The following is a 14631-nucleotide window of genomic DNA, read 5'->3' as shown; positions in this document are numbered from 1 at the left end:
TGTTAGGGGTCACTGCACACCATTAGGATTCATTAGTCTGCTCATCATAAATTTTCACTCCCGCTATAGGAACAAACATGCCCAAGATGATTGTTCAATCAAACATAACTAATCTTGTTTATCTCTAGTCTATTTATTAGTAATGTTTGATATAGTATGCATACAATTGCAATTGCTCATTCTTAGGGTAAACTTACATATGCATACTTTTTTCTGTACGTTTGGTGCACAATTGACACAAATGATTGTGTGGCTTGTTGAGGAGACGTTACTTTTCAAAGACACTGGACTTGTGGCAGTGAGATTTCTGAAAAAGCACAATTCACTATTTTTTGTATAATTTTAAAAGACTGTACAATCTGCTTGCGTTTAATGATCATGAAAGTTATGTAAGTATGTATTTTGTAAGGTTGTCTGACTACTAGATGGTGTCATTATAATCTGTTTGTTTGAGTCAGTTCCTCAATTATACTGTGATTAATGGCCAGTAGCTGAGGTCATAGTCTGAGCAACAGGGTTGTGAATTTTTAATTCAATGCCACAAGAACAAGAGGTATTACATAGTTACATTATTTACCACATTAGCTGCTAGACAAAAAAAATCAGTTACATAAACTTCAGTGCTTTGAAAACATTAGGCTACATGTTTTAGCACATTTTTTAGTTTATTCTAAAAGAGATAGGCCTAATTCAAATTAAACGATTTAGTTTGCAAATGAATAATTGCAAATAAATGCATAATGTATTGTTTTGTTTTAACATTCAAAAATGTGATGGGTGTGAACTTCGGTACTGTGTTGACATCGTTTACATTTTCAAACCTGCAGTACTTCTAACTAAACGGAAGAGGACAGTAAAGAGCTGTAAATCACCAAAACTCAACGTTCAAAAAGTAACTGGTTTCTAATATTCCTGACTAAAAATAATTTACCACAGATATAATTGTATAATAATAATAATAATAATAATAATAATAATAATACTAGTTTACCAAAGAAACCGTTTTCATCACCAAAGCACTCTGTGTGTTTGTGTGTGTGAGGAGTGGGCTTGGAATTTCAGGAATGGATCTTCACTGTACAGTCCCCACCCTGACGAGTCTTGGTTTTGCCAAGAATCTCTGCTCGTTAGGCTAAGATGCTTCTCTCACATCAGGAGGTTAGTTTGTTTTGTGCTGCAACAATAAAGATCAGACCTAAAGACAATAGCCTAGAAGATTTGTTGAGGGGCTCAGGCCTCTCCTCCGGTGCTCAGCTGTAAAGACATTCACAGCAGCACACATATGCAGTCCTCTCTCAACACTGGGGGAGGCATTTCTTTTTTTCTCTGCTCTTCCAGAAGAACTATAAAAGTTTGTTTTCTCTTTCTTAAGGCACAAGTGGACCAATATCTAGACTTGAGCAGTGGTTCTTCTCAACTTTTTGACTCCAAGGATCCCTTTTCTCAATATTTCAAGGCCCTCCAATCTATACTGATATTTACCTGTGGTACTTCTGCTGTAATAAATAAATAAAAACTTGTCAGTTTGATATTATACATCTTTATTTTTTAGGGTTTACACTTTAAGATTGTAAAATAAATAACTACATTATTTTAAATAATATTGGTGCTCCTTTTAAGTTTGCAGAGGCCCCCTGGTTGAGAAAGTCTGGACTAGAGTAATGACAAAATATGCAAGGCCAGAAACTCATTTTATACACATTAATGACACTGGTGATTTACTTCCATTATATGTTAAACTATACACCATGTACACAAATAAGAAAAGCAAGGAATGGAAAACAAACATTGAGCATCATGGGAATAACTGTTTATTTATTTTTTTTTTTATGTAGATGTTTACAAAGAGGTAGAAGCAGGATTCATTTTTGAACCTTAAAAAAGATGCACTAATGTCTAATAATAGTGCTTTTTGTTTCATTAAACAACATTTAAGCACCAGACACACAAAGAGTTCACTTCAACATACAGTGCAAATCATCACAGTGTTCTCCAAAGGGTGATTGTCAGAACAGTAATATACAATGTTTGCATAAGGAAGGACATCTCTTCCACCTCTCAAACAACAGGCACACAAATGCTTTCACATTTGAGCAGGTACATGGCAGCATCCCATTAGTGGCATAAAGGTTTAGTGAAACCAGTTCTAAATGTTTTCTTTAATACAACAGGCTCATACGATTTGATCCATAACACTGTTTTGTGTTTCAGAAAGGAATGAAAACTCCTGGAAACATAAATGTGTCAGTACAATGTAACATTTCAGATGTACAGATTGGTGCAGCCAGTTGCAACAGAGCACCTCTGCACATTTTCAAGGCGCTTATGTCTGGAATAATGTTGAAAATGAATTGAAAATTTACAGAAGTGAAAGCAGCTTCATATGAATAGAAAAATAACATTATATCTGCTTGTTCATTAAGTAAAAAAAACAAAACTGTTGGCCATAACTGTATGTTTTTATGTATAAAAATTCCCTCATACATGCTTCCCTTACTATGTATTGTATGAATTTCCTTGAAAAAGATCTGTCAGTCCTTCACATTCCGGATAGTTAAATAACAAATGGCATTTTTGCATCATTAAAAGGCAGTTTATGTCAGTGTATTTCGTGGAACTGTGAAGATGTTTAACAGTAAAAATAAAACTTGAGAAACATTGTATTTAACGCAGATATACAGTGCTATACAACTTCCAATAGGGTTGAACACATAATAGATTACTTGTACAAAAATCTACCAAAAATATATAATCATGGGAAAAAGGCATTGGGATTGGGCTCATGGTTACATGAAATTGTGGCAAAGAGTTTATAACAGAGCACAAATATATATTTCCATCTTTCTTTATATTTCCTTCACATTTTCCAATAGTGTTTTCACCGAGAGAAATTGGAGATGAAGGCAGGACTGTTGGAGCGCTTGTAGCCAGATGAAGAGCTGAAGTAGGTCTCGCCATCAGTGCTGATATCATCATCGTCTTCATCATCATCATCATCATTGGCGTTCAGGACTGGTGCAGAGTTGTTCTTACGCCTTGTGGGTTAACAAAAATGGGCATTTTTAGTTAGTCTAAAGGACGCAAGTATAATTTTCTATATATTAAAGTGTCCTATTATGCTTTTTTACATTTTCAACTTTTCTTTAGTGTGTAATGCTGCTGTTTGATCATGAAAATGGTCTGCAAAGTTACAAAGCACAAAGTCCACACCAAAGGGAGTGATTCTCTATATCAGTAAGCACAGTTTCTGAACTCCCTGAAATGCCTCGATTGTAGTCTTGAGTTTTTTCCAGGAACGTACACATCGTAATTCAACATAATTCCAACATACACTGTAATTCCTCACAAGGCATATAAAAAAAAGGAGCGAGGCCTGGTTGTGTTGCGTTAGTAGTGTGTTGAAACTCACGGTTATTTGTAAGGGGATATTGTGATATTAGTCTGACGTCTAATGTTAAACAGACAACAATTGGCTTTCATTATGTGCTTGCTCTGTATTTAATCCTTCAAATATTCTATGACACATTGGCCACGTTCACACAGCAGCAGAATACAGCTGTCTGTCCTGTATTTGAGTCCTTAATACAGTTACGTTCACACCCAGTTCAATTATTTACGGGAGTGACAACCAGAAATTTTCAGGACTCACAACTGCATTTTTGGAAAACCTGTGCTGTGAACGGAACCAGACTGGACAAGTAGTTGTCTTCTCATGTCACACAGTGCGAGAGAGACGCTTTGCGCTGCACAAATGCATGTCTACCTTGTGTTTTCATGTGTAGTTTTGATACGGAACTTACAGTGACAGAGATATGTCTCGAAAACCATAAGGATCAGAATTTGTGTGTATTGTATGGTTACTGATAAGAGAATATGTACTCGACTCCCATTGCACATTCATACAGACAGTATTCGTGATACTAAGTTGCTGTGTGAATGAGACATTTGGAGACTCAAACCTCTAAATGCGGTCGTCAGTCCCATAAACTGACAGTGTGAACGTAGCCATTGTGCCATATATACTTGGACAGACAGCGTGATTTCTACCGCACATAGTCTGTGAGATGACATTCCATCAGTGGTAATGAATTGCTTTAGCTGACATCCTGGTGTTCAGAGTTAAACCCAGATCAGCAGTACTGTATTTATCTCAGTAAGGTTTGAATCGTTACCTCATCTCACTGCGCAGTGCTTTGAGCTGACTCTGGAGTTGTTCGTTGGCCTCCTGCTGCTCTTCCAGTTCTCTCTGCAGTTTCTTCTTGTTGTGTTCCAGGCGGTCGATCTCCTCCTCCGCCTCATCCATCTGCCTCTTCAGAGCCTTCAGACGCAAGTTCAACTACACACATACACACCACAACAGAAAAGTACAATATTGAGTACAGATTCATCACAATTCAACATTGTTGCACAGTGTTGCAACATACCTAAAAAGACCCACTGAATATTATTTCCAAAATTAGTTTTTGATTTTAGTAATCCATCTGTGCAATAAAATTGACTCTTTTAGAGAAAATGCTTTCATAAAATGTGCAAAAGTGGGTTAAAAAGAAAGTTAGCTTAGAAGATTTTCTCTTTTTACGTTTTCCCCAGTGGAGGAATGTTTACTGACCTGATCTTTCTGATCCTGCAGTGAATGATGCTCTTCATCTACTTGCATCATCATCTCCTTCACTTTACGCTCTAGCCGACGATTCACCAGCTGCAGGTTAGCTCGTTCCCTATTAAATATTTAATGAAGTTAAATTTTTTTTCTTAATACCAGACATTTCACACAAATCAACTGATTTGATGTCTAGTACACCAGTTGCATTCGTTTTCTCATTTACCTCTCCTCTCCTTCTACTCTTTCCTCCAGCTCCTGGATGCGGCTCTCCAGCTGGGCCACCAATCCCTCTTTACTAGGCTTGTGAGCTCCCTCCAGATAAGCAATCCTGCTCTTCAGATCCTTATTCTTGACACAGAAAACAACAGAATGTATAATTATATGCAAAGAAGGTTACTGCTTTGCAAGTTGCAGAGGTCGAAAGCAACAGGAGCAGATGACAGTTGGTTTAAGGCATCGATCAGAGTCAGACGGGTTTGTTTTTACCTGTCTCTCCAGGGAGATTTTGTCACACTCCACATCCTGTCTGCTGGCTCTCTCCTGCATCAGCTCATTCCTCATCTGTTCCAACTGTCACACAAACAGCAACACAAACATTAATGGCAAACCTCCCTAAAGCAACACACCAACAATAACAACCTCCTCCCCAACTAAAAACATGCCAGATTGTGAATTTTTCCCTGTCTTGTCTGCTCCTTACATTTTGTTTCACACAATTTGGAAAAAGGAGCCCTAAAAGGCCATAAAAGATGTATATTTTCATGATAATTTATAATAGTTTTTAAAAACCAAATCATTTGGTGACACACTGCTGTTCAAAAGTTTATGGTCAGTATGATTTTTAAAATTTTTCAAAGAAGCCTCCTTTGCTCACAGGACTGCATTTACTTGATCAAAAACACAGTAAAAATAGTAATATTGTGAAATATTATCACAATTTAAATTTAAAATAGTTGTTTTCTATTTGAAGATATTTTAAAAATGTAATTTATTCCTGTGATGGCAAAGCTGAATTTTCACCAACCATTAAGGACCGTTCACACCAAGGATAAACGATAACAAGCAGAGTCCACAAAACTATAACAACGGCACAGAGAAACAATATTATTAGAATCACTTTCAGAACGATTTTTTTGATAAACGATAATAAATGTTAAAAACATTGACAGCCAATCAGAATCCATCCTGCTTTAAAGAGTTAGCATTTAAAGTGGCAGATGACAAAACTGCAGCGCACACTTAGAATAAACAGAACAATATCATGCGTTGGTGTGGATGCTAATATAGTTATTATCACTATAGTTATCTTTATAGTTATCATTCTTAGAGTGAACAGGCCTTTACTCTCGCCTTCAGAGTCACATGATCCTTCAGAAATCATTCTAATCTGCTGATTTGCTGCTCAAAAAACATCAATGTTGAAAACAGTTAAGCTGCTTAACATTTTTTTTGTGAAAGCTGTGATGTTTGTTTTTTTTCAGGATTCTTTGAAGTCTTTTGTAACATTGTAAATGTCTTTACTGTCAATTTTGATCAGTTTAATGGATCCTTGCTGAATAAAATATTAAATTCTTTTTAAAAAATTACACTGTCCTCAAACTTTTGAATGGTAGTGCACATAGTTTTACCTTTCTAAAGGTTTTTTTTTTCCTCACATTGGAACGTCGAAACATCATAGATGCTGATGGATAATATTTGTAGCAATAATATCACGTACAGCTGTTTACTTTTTCTATAATTCCTCCAAAACATTTACAAAGCACCTGCCTGAAATTCTCCAAACAGACGATATTTTTCATGGACTCCAGTCTTCCAAAGCATAAAATGCACAAAAGTTGTTAAAAACATAGAGAGAACTTGCCTTAAGACAGTGAAGACAGATATGAAAGAAGGGATAAAAATTGAAAAGAAGAAATAGAAATCGATCGAAGGAGAAAAGATGGCTCTTTTTGTCTGCTGCCAGGCGCTAAGAGTGGATGATATTTTATGCCAATTAGCGTGTGACAGCGGGGCTCAGGGATGAGGGATGGGTTGTGTGTGCCGCTCTACCCTGCAGGGCGCTGCGTCAGCAGAGCAGAAAACACACTGAAACTAATCAAAGCACGAAAGCGAGCGAGAGCAATACAGACAGAGAGAGAGGGAGAAAGCCAGAGAGCATGTGAGCAAAGAGCGGGAGATTACTCTCATTTAGACAGCCGCTCATGCACCTGCTGCCATGGACGCAGGTGTGCCCATCCTGACACCACCCCCCACTTCTGTAACCCACCCCGTCTCCACAGAGCCCTCTACTGTTTCCACGGAAACTCACCTCGGCCTTAGTGTAACACTATTGTGTCATTATGTTTGCCTCGATTCTCTATTTCCAGACAATTAAAAAAAGCTCACACGCTCCTCTCCTTCATAATCTATTAATCACGTCTTCAGCCCTGGTCTAGATTTGTCGCTTTTTTTAAGGGGTCTAAATGTAGTGCGACAGGTGCAATCGGACCAACGCGCCAAATTAGCTTTTGGAAACAATAAGCAAGGGGACAAATTTGGGCTACTTGTGAAGAAAGTTCAAGAAGTCATGGGTTCAACCAAATGATGCATGATCCTGAAATTAAATGGCTTGTTTTAAAAAAAAAAAAAACTTTCCTAAGTACACATAAAAGTCATAAAAAGCAATGAAGCAACACTTTAAGACTGACATTGTAGAACAGACTTTGTTTCTCAGGAAACATGTATCATCTTTGCCTCAAATTGCGAAATGTTCCCTTTACCGGCCTTATCGGTCAGGAAGGAAGACTGCTCTCCGGCCCCTTGCTTTAAACTTCTGCTTGGGCGATTCTGGACGTTTCACCAAAATGATTTCAGAGTGAGCTTTGCCACTGGCCGACTTGAGATGCCTGGCCGCTCGCATATTTTGTCTAGAGTGGAGCTTTAGAGAGAACTCTTAATTGATGCCTGAAATTCAGACAGGCACTCTTTCACCAAGAGGCAGGCTGCCAAAGAGAACGATTACGCAAGCTCTTTTTACAATGCACTCCCACTCCATCTTTCTCTCACTCTGGTGTGAATTAACTCTGAATCTTGAGTGCAACTTTTAAAAGAAGAACCCAACAGTGGATCAAGCGTTCAAGTTTAATTCCGTCACTTGTAATTTACCAGGATTGAACAGTGTGTGTGTGGCTTGTAACAAAGTACTCATGGAGAAGGAGAGCTTGAAAATACTTCAGTCTACATTATGAGACATGATTCAAAATTGTATTCATGCATTGCTTTAGTTAACTTTAAGGTAAATGCAAAAAAGCCAGCTTTTTAAGCCAGCTTTCATCTCATGTGCATAGCACAAGTAAAAACCATTTAAATGGACGAGATAGTGAGGAAAAAGTGCCCAATATTCATGTGAACCCAGGGTGCACCTCATATAGAATCCATAATATAAGATAGTTTTGGTCACTGCATAATTTCCATTTGTGTCATTTCATAGTTGTAATAATTTCACTATTTATTACTGTGAAATATTAACAACAAAAGTGAGTGTGTCAGAGGGAGCTCACTTGTTCTCTTCCTCTGTCTATTCTCTCCATCAGCATGTCTCCACTCTGTCTCTCCTCCTCCAGCTCAACCTGTACCGCAGACAGACGGTCCTATTGATAGATAAAAGCACGTTCTACATTACAACAAATTTACATTACAACAGTCAACGGTTCAATAAAAAGTTGATGACAGTAAAAAGAAGACATTAGTGCTGCACCTCCAAGACTTTAACTTGTCTGGTTTTGTCGTTTGAGTGGGCTTTGGTCTCAGCCTCGACCTCTAGTTCATAAACCTTCTGCTCCAGGTCCTTCACTCTCTGCAGCGCTTCTTCTCTGTCTGTCTGACACTGCCGCAGATCCTCCTGTACATGAGCCAGCTGAAACACACAAACACATTCACATTCTAGTCTCTGTCAAACCCTTTACATCTACTCGGATAGCTGTAAACAGGCCTGGATGAAACAAGTTTCACATTTTAAGAACTGATTTAGGGAGAAAATGTGCAGAATTCTGTAGTGTAATTTGGTAAAAAGGTGATCAGACAGAATTACACTCTTATTGGTATCTGAAAGCAATTAAATATGCCAATAAACAAATACATAAGTGGTGAGGGATTTAAAATTTTAGATAGACAAATAGACAGACAGATAGATGGACATTGCTTTTCAAAATTCATGAAGATTTTTTGATGTTTTTAAAATGTTATGCTCACCAAATCTGCATTTATTTGATAAAAAAAAAATATTGATGAATAGAAATGTCAAAAGAACAGAATTTATTTGAAATTAAATATTCAAAAACATTATAAAATTATTTGCTGATTATTTCTGCCACTTTTGGTCAATTTAATAGATCCTTGCTGAGTAAATGTATTATTTTCTTTAAAAAAAAAAAAAAAAATCGTATTGACCCCAAACTTTTGAACAGTAGTGTAAGTGTTGAAGGATTTATAATATATGATATTATAAACAATATTTATTTATAATGTATATATATCATAGGAGCAGAAGTGTGATATGGCTCTATATCAGATGATCCATGTGTATATATATATATATATATATATATATATACACACATATATACATTATATATATATATATATATATATATATATATGTATATATGTGTGTATATGTGTATATATGTGTGTATATGTGTATATATATATATATATATATATATATATATATATATATATATATATATGTGTGCATGTATATTACATCATTACCATTTAATTTGTACCATGATATTCATGGTGTGCTACATGTGTGAAATGAATCTCTCTTTTACTTGAGTTCAACTTTTTGCTGTTCTGTTGCTGCAGTTACATTTTTGGCCACAAGATGCTGCCTTTGTCAAGAGTGAACTAAACCACATGTGAAGTGTACAGTTCAAGACGAACAAATGATTTTGATCTTTACATGTGACTTTGAAGAAGAAACTGGGTAACAAATACTCAGGAAAGTAGAATAAAATGTGTTACTGTGTATACTACATGTAAGAAGCATACAGCACATTTTGGTGTGTCTGATTTGGTTTTATAGAAGCTAGCAGCAGAGGTATATCGCTCCAGAGGAAACAGCTGTAGGAGTGAGGTCATGATATGTATTGAGGAGAGTGTGTCAGAGAGGAGAACATGTGCACGATGGAATTCTGGGAGGATGAGGTGTCAGCAGGTCATCGCTCAGACCCAACACTCCCCACAGGAACACAGCATCCTTCTCTTCCTTCACACACAGCTGTGCAGAGGAGGATGTCTCACTGTTCCATCTCTTTTCTTCTTTTTACTGTTTGCTTTTCTTTGTATCTTTCTTTCTGACGCTCTCTTCCCTTCTCCGCTCATGAACCGATATTTCACAGGCAGCAGCACAGAATGACAGTCAGTCAGTGACTCGGTGAGTGCTGAAAGTGGGCCAGATTACACTCTCGTTCTCAGCTCATAAAGTGTTAATGAGATTGGGGGGATGGGTCCAGTCTCCACTGTTCCACGGGACCTCATTCACAGGGCTGACCAATAATGCCTGATTCCCATATCAAACAATAACATTCCTCAAATGCCGCAGTGCTGTGACAGGGTTAAATCGCATAACAGCAGAGGTCAAAGGTCAGTCCCACTTGGAGTTGTTGAGTACATAAACTGAAAGACAGGGACTGCGAATAGGAACTGAAGTGATTGGAAAATGTGATCTGCCAAAAGAATGTCGGCCGATGATTAATGGTGGCAAGGAACATTCCAGAGGTTTAACACTGATAGAGTTGATATGATGATATTCATCTCCAGAGAGACGGAGATCAACTGAATAACACTGAAGTTATGCAAATTATGTTTAACATGGCATATGATGAATTTTACATTAAATTATAATTCAAGCTTACTGTTATGCTTCTTCAGAAACTCATAGTTTTTGAGAAATGCAAACTTAACTTTGGCTAGATACTCTTCCTATATTTACATGATTTTTTTTGTGCTGTTGGATAAATAGACCATAAACTCTGAGCATAAGGGCTTAAACACTGACAGGCTCCTCTGTGTTTCGTTTTCAAATGTTTAGCAAAGATAATCCTACCAATAAAATTAGATTTTCCTATCTGATTTCCAAATCAAACAAACTGCATAATGTACCATGGTAATACCGTGGTTTTGGACATTTATACATGTTTTTGTAGCACTTTCCTTCTTTATATATGGCAATAAAGCTCTTTCTTTTTCTAATTTTCTGAGTAACAAAAGGACCATGGTATTACCGCCTAATATCATCAACAATAACACAACGACAGTACTGTTTTAAGGGATTATGTCAACCAAGGACTTTAACGATAACTATAACGACAACTATAAAATCTTTAATAATTATTCTGATTCGATAAGAAGAGGGAAGTCCACATCAAAACTATAACGTTAATAACACAGAGGTACAATATCATTGGAATCACTTTCAAAACTATTTTTTCCAGCTGATAAATGCTAAAAACATTGACAGCCAATTAGAATCCACCAATTTTAAAGAGATTGAGCTTTTAAGGTGGCAGACGATATAACTGGAGTGCACACTTATAGAAAACAAAATCGTCCATTAGTGTGGACACTAGTTATGGTTATGGTTATCGTTCTTGGTCTGACCGGGTCATGATAAAGCAGTTGTTGCTCAGACCAGCTGGTTTAGTCCAGTTGACTTTGTGAACTTGTGTGTGAACTTGTAGGAATGATTTGCTTTGTTTTTTAGACTTGGCTTCAGGTTGGTGGTTTTTGCTGAACTCTGTTGATATAACTGCTCTCCCCCACCCACCTCCTCCTGAAGTGTCTTGGCAGTAAGACGGGATTTCTCCAGCTCAAGTCCTCCCTCTCTTAGCTGTTTCTGCAGCTCCGCCATCTCCCTCCGGTTCTTCTCCTTATACATGTCTATCTGCTCCTGCAGCTCCTGAGTTGAGCTCTGAGATGCCTCCACTATCTCATTCATCTACACAGAAAGAGAGAGAGATATTGAAAAACTAGTAAGACAGAGGAAAACAAAATTTGTCAATTCCTCAAAAATTTATCGGCTGCAGCCCAGGTGTCTGTGACACAAATCACACTAAAGTTGTATAACCAGCTCAGGTTTTGTATTCCTCAGTGAATTCAAAAGAAAGCATGTACTGAATGCAAGATTAAAACCTATTACCGTTACATGATTAAAAAAAAAGCACATTATCATTCAGGGTTAACTCCAGTCTCTCACCTCCCGTTGAAGTTTCTCCACTGTTCGGTCCAGCAGCCTCCTCTCATCTTCAATCTCATTCTTGGTGTTTTTAAACTGCTCTTTCTGACTTTTCTCCTCCTTTAGCCGCTCCTGAAGCTCATGGTGCTCTTGAGTCATTTTGGTCAAGTTTCTCTATGGATGGCAAAGTATCAATTAACAAATTAACACATGATTTCCTTTTGGCTAATTATTAAAACAGTAATGCTACTCTGATTGTCAGGTTGATGTTAAGATAGTTTTAACACTGTGTGACCAAAATGAAACATACATTTCTGAAGCTGTAAATATGACATTATTTAGAAATATTACTTTCACCTCTTATTCACACTTTTCAAAAGTTTGGGGTCAGAAAGATCATGAAAGAATTTAATACTTTTATTCCACAATAAAAAATTGATCAAAAGTGACAGTACGACTTTTACATTGTTACAAAAATAAATTTCTGTTTCAAATACATGCTCTTCTTTTTAACTTTCTATTCATTAAAGAATCCTGAAAAAAATTATCACAGTTTCCACAAAAATATTAAGCAGCAAAACTGTTTTCAGCATTGGTAATAATGATGTTGAGCAGAAAATCTTGAGCAGAAAATCAGCATATTAAATGATTTCTGAAGGATCATTTAAAATATATTAAAATAGAAAACAGTTATTTCAAACTGTAATATTTCACAATTTCTTTAATCAAATAAATGCATCCTTGGTAAGTATAAAAGACTTCTTTCAAAAACATTTTTAAAAATTCTTACCGATCCCAAACTTTTGAACGGTAGTGTACATAAAGCAACAAAATCATAATAACACAACCAAACATGATTCGATCTCAGCTCCTGCTCAGAGTTGGGCTTCCCAGGTCTCACCTGCACATCCTCTAGGCGAGTGGTAAGCGCGTGGTTTGCACGGGTCATTTCCTCTTCCTGTTCCCTGACCTCAGCGAGAGACTCCTCCAACTGCCTTTTCTCTTTCTAGTTACAAATAAACACATTACAGATGTTTTACTTCTCTGTGTCTGCTTTTCTAGACACAGATTAAACCTTTCCCCCAGACTAAAGGGGAATAGTTAATGGGGAATCAGTGCTGATGGAATTCCAGACAGGACAATTTTAATCTTTATCTGTGGAAACTGCCTTGGGTTGATGTAACCATTAGAATGTAAATATACTAATACCAATATAAAACTAATCGATATAAATGTGTATAAATATAAGTGTGTTTCTTTTTCACACTCAAACCAAAGAGAGGATTGAAAGTACCTCCAGACGGCCAGCTCGCTCCCCCAGCCTGCTCTCCTGCAGCTTCGCTTCATCGATGATGCGGTTGAGTTTGGCCACTTCGTTCTCCAGCTCATGTGCCCTCTTGCGGAGTCTCTCCACCTCCTGAGACAGTCGGCCTGCCTGGCCTTCGGATACCTTCTTTGCTGCCTCCACTTCCTCCTTCTCCTTATTGGCTGTAACATTGTTCTAGAGAGAGAGCACAAAACAAAGAGAGAGAGTGTTACATATACGTATATTACGCACAATTATCTTGAAAATCTATATAGTTGCATTCAGTCTCCAAAATTAACACCAAATACAAGTAAAATTGGTTTTGCGATTAAATAAAACTGGCAGTTGCCCAGTAACTTTTTTAGAAACTGCAACACAACATGGTTAACACTGGACTGTAAGAACAGTAGCCTGATATAAGCAAGCAAGGTGGATGATTCAAAGTTTCACAAACTGTATACTTAAGAAAATTTCTTGGTCATAATATTGAAGGTTTATCTAAGCTTTCTTTTCTCTAGAACTTCCAGTAGCGACACATACACTACCGTTCAAAAGTTAAATTTTTTTAATGTTTTTGAAAGAAGTCTCTTATGCTCACCAAGGCTGCATTTATTAAATACAGTTAAAACAGTAATACTGTGAAATATTATTACAACTTAGAATATCAGTTTTCTATTTTGATATATTTTAAATTGTAATTTATTCCTATGATGGTAAAGCTGAATTTTCAGGATCATCACTCCAGTCTTCAGTGTCACATGATCCTTCAGAAATCATTCTAATATATTGATTTGCTGCTCAAGAAACGTATTAATCTTAATATTATTTAAGTATCATCAATGTATTATTTAAGTATTAGTTAAGTATTAATCTTAAACTTATTATTAATCTTATTATCATCAATGTCAAATACGGTTGTGCCGCTTAATATTTTTGATCAATTCAATGGATTCTTGCTGAATAAAATTATTAATTTCTTATAAAAAAAAAAACCCCAGACATTTCAATGGTAGTGCATGTGTAAAATTCCTGCATTAAGTCATCAGAACGAAATATGAGGAAGAAAAAACAAAAAACAAGCTTGCCACAATGCTGCAAGCAACACAATCACATGCACTGTTTGTCACAAATATGCAAGACAAAAAAAAAAAAAAAAAAAAATACAAAAACAAAACAAAACAAAATTATCACAGGGAACAAAAATATTTAATCAAGTCAAGTCAATGAACTCCGACAACTGAATGTGACTAATGGAAAAGTGAGTGTAGTGCAACAGGCCTCTAACCTCTGACACCCTCTTAAATGATGTGGGCCAATATAAATGCAGTGAATCACAGGCAACAGAGGTGAGGTTAAACTGAACGACCCTGTACAATTTATTAGCGTCATCCATTCAGAATCAGCTAAGCATGTCTCCTTCAGTTTCTCAATGACTCAACCTGACACATATACAGTTTCCTGATTCCTTAAGCCTTTTGACAAGTTACGGTTTCAGCAGCCGTC

The 14631-nt window shown here is 36.7% G+C and overlaps 1 protein-coding gene across 2 annotated transcripts in view; it reads right to left on the bottom strand.

Annotated features, from left to right (window-relative positions):
• Nucleotides 1–1795: 1795 nt before the first annotated feature.
• The window catches only part of cgnl1 (cingulin-like 1), a 32181-nt gene continuing 19345 nt past the window's right edge, over nt 1796–14631 (bottom strand). For both annotated transcript variants that reach the window (XM_051901628.1, XM_051901629.1), the window contains 11 exons: nt 13117–13323; nt 12724–12828; nt 11844–11996; nt 11415–11585; nt 8340–8498; nt 8143–8232; nt 5090–5173; nt 4827–4951; nt 4610–4718; nt 4173–4336; nt 1796–3035 (listed from right to left, as the gene is read on the bottom strand). In XM_051901628.1, coding sequence (XP_051757588.1) covers nt 2879–3035; nt 4173–4336; nt 4610–4718; nt 4827–4951; nt 5090–5173; nt 8143–8232; nt 8340–8498; nt 11415–11585; nt 11844–11996; nt 12724–12828; nt 13117–13323 — 1524 coding nt within the window. In that variant the 3' untranslated portion in view covers nt 1796–2878. The remainder of the gene's footprint in view (nt 3036–4172; nt 4337–4609; nt 4719–4826; nt 4952–5089; nt 5174–8142; nt 8233–8339; nt 8499–11414; nt 11586–11843; nt 11997–12723; nt 12829–13116; nt 13324–14631) is intronic.

This window comes from Ctenopharyngodon idella, chromosome 7, assembly GCF_019924925.1.
Source record: "Ctenopharyngodon idella isolate HZGC_01 chromosome 7, HZGC01, whole genome shotgun sequence".
Classification (NCBI taxonomy): Eukaryota; Metazoa; Chordata; class Actinopteri; order Cypriniformes; family Xenocyprididae; genus Ctenopharyngodon; species Ctenopharyngodon idella.
Note: the sequence above shows the minus strand (reverse complement) of the source record. Positions and strands in the feature narration are given on the sequence as shown.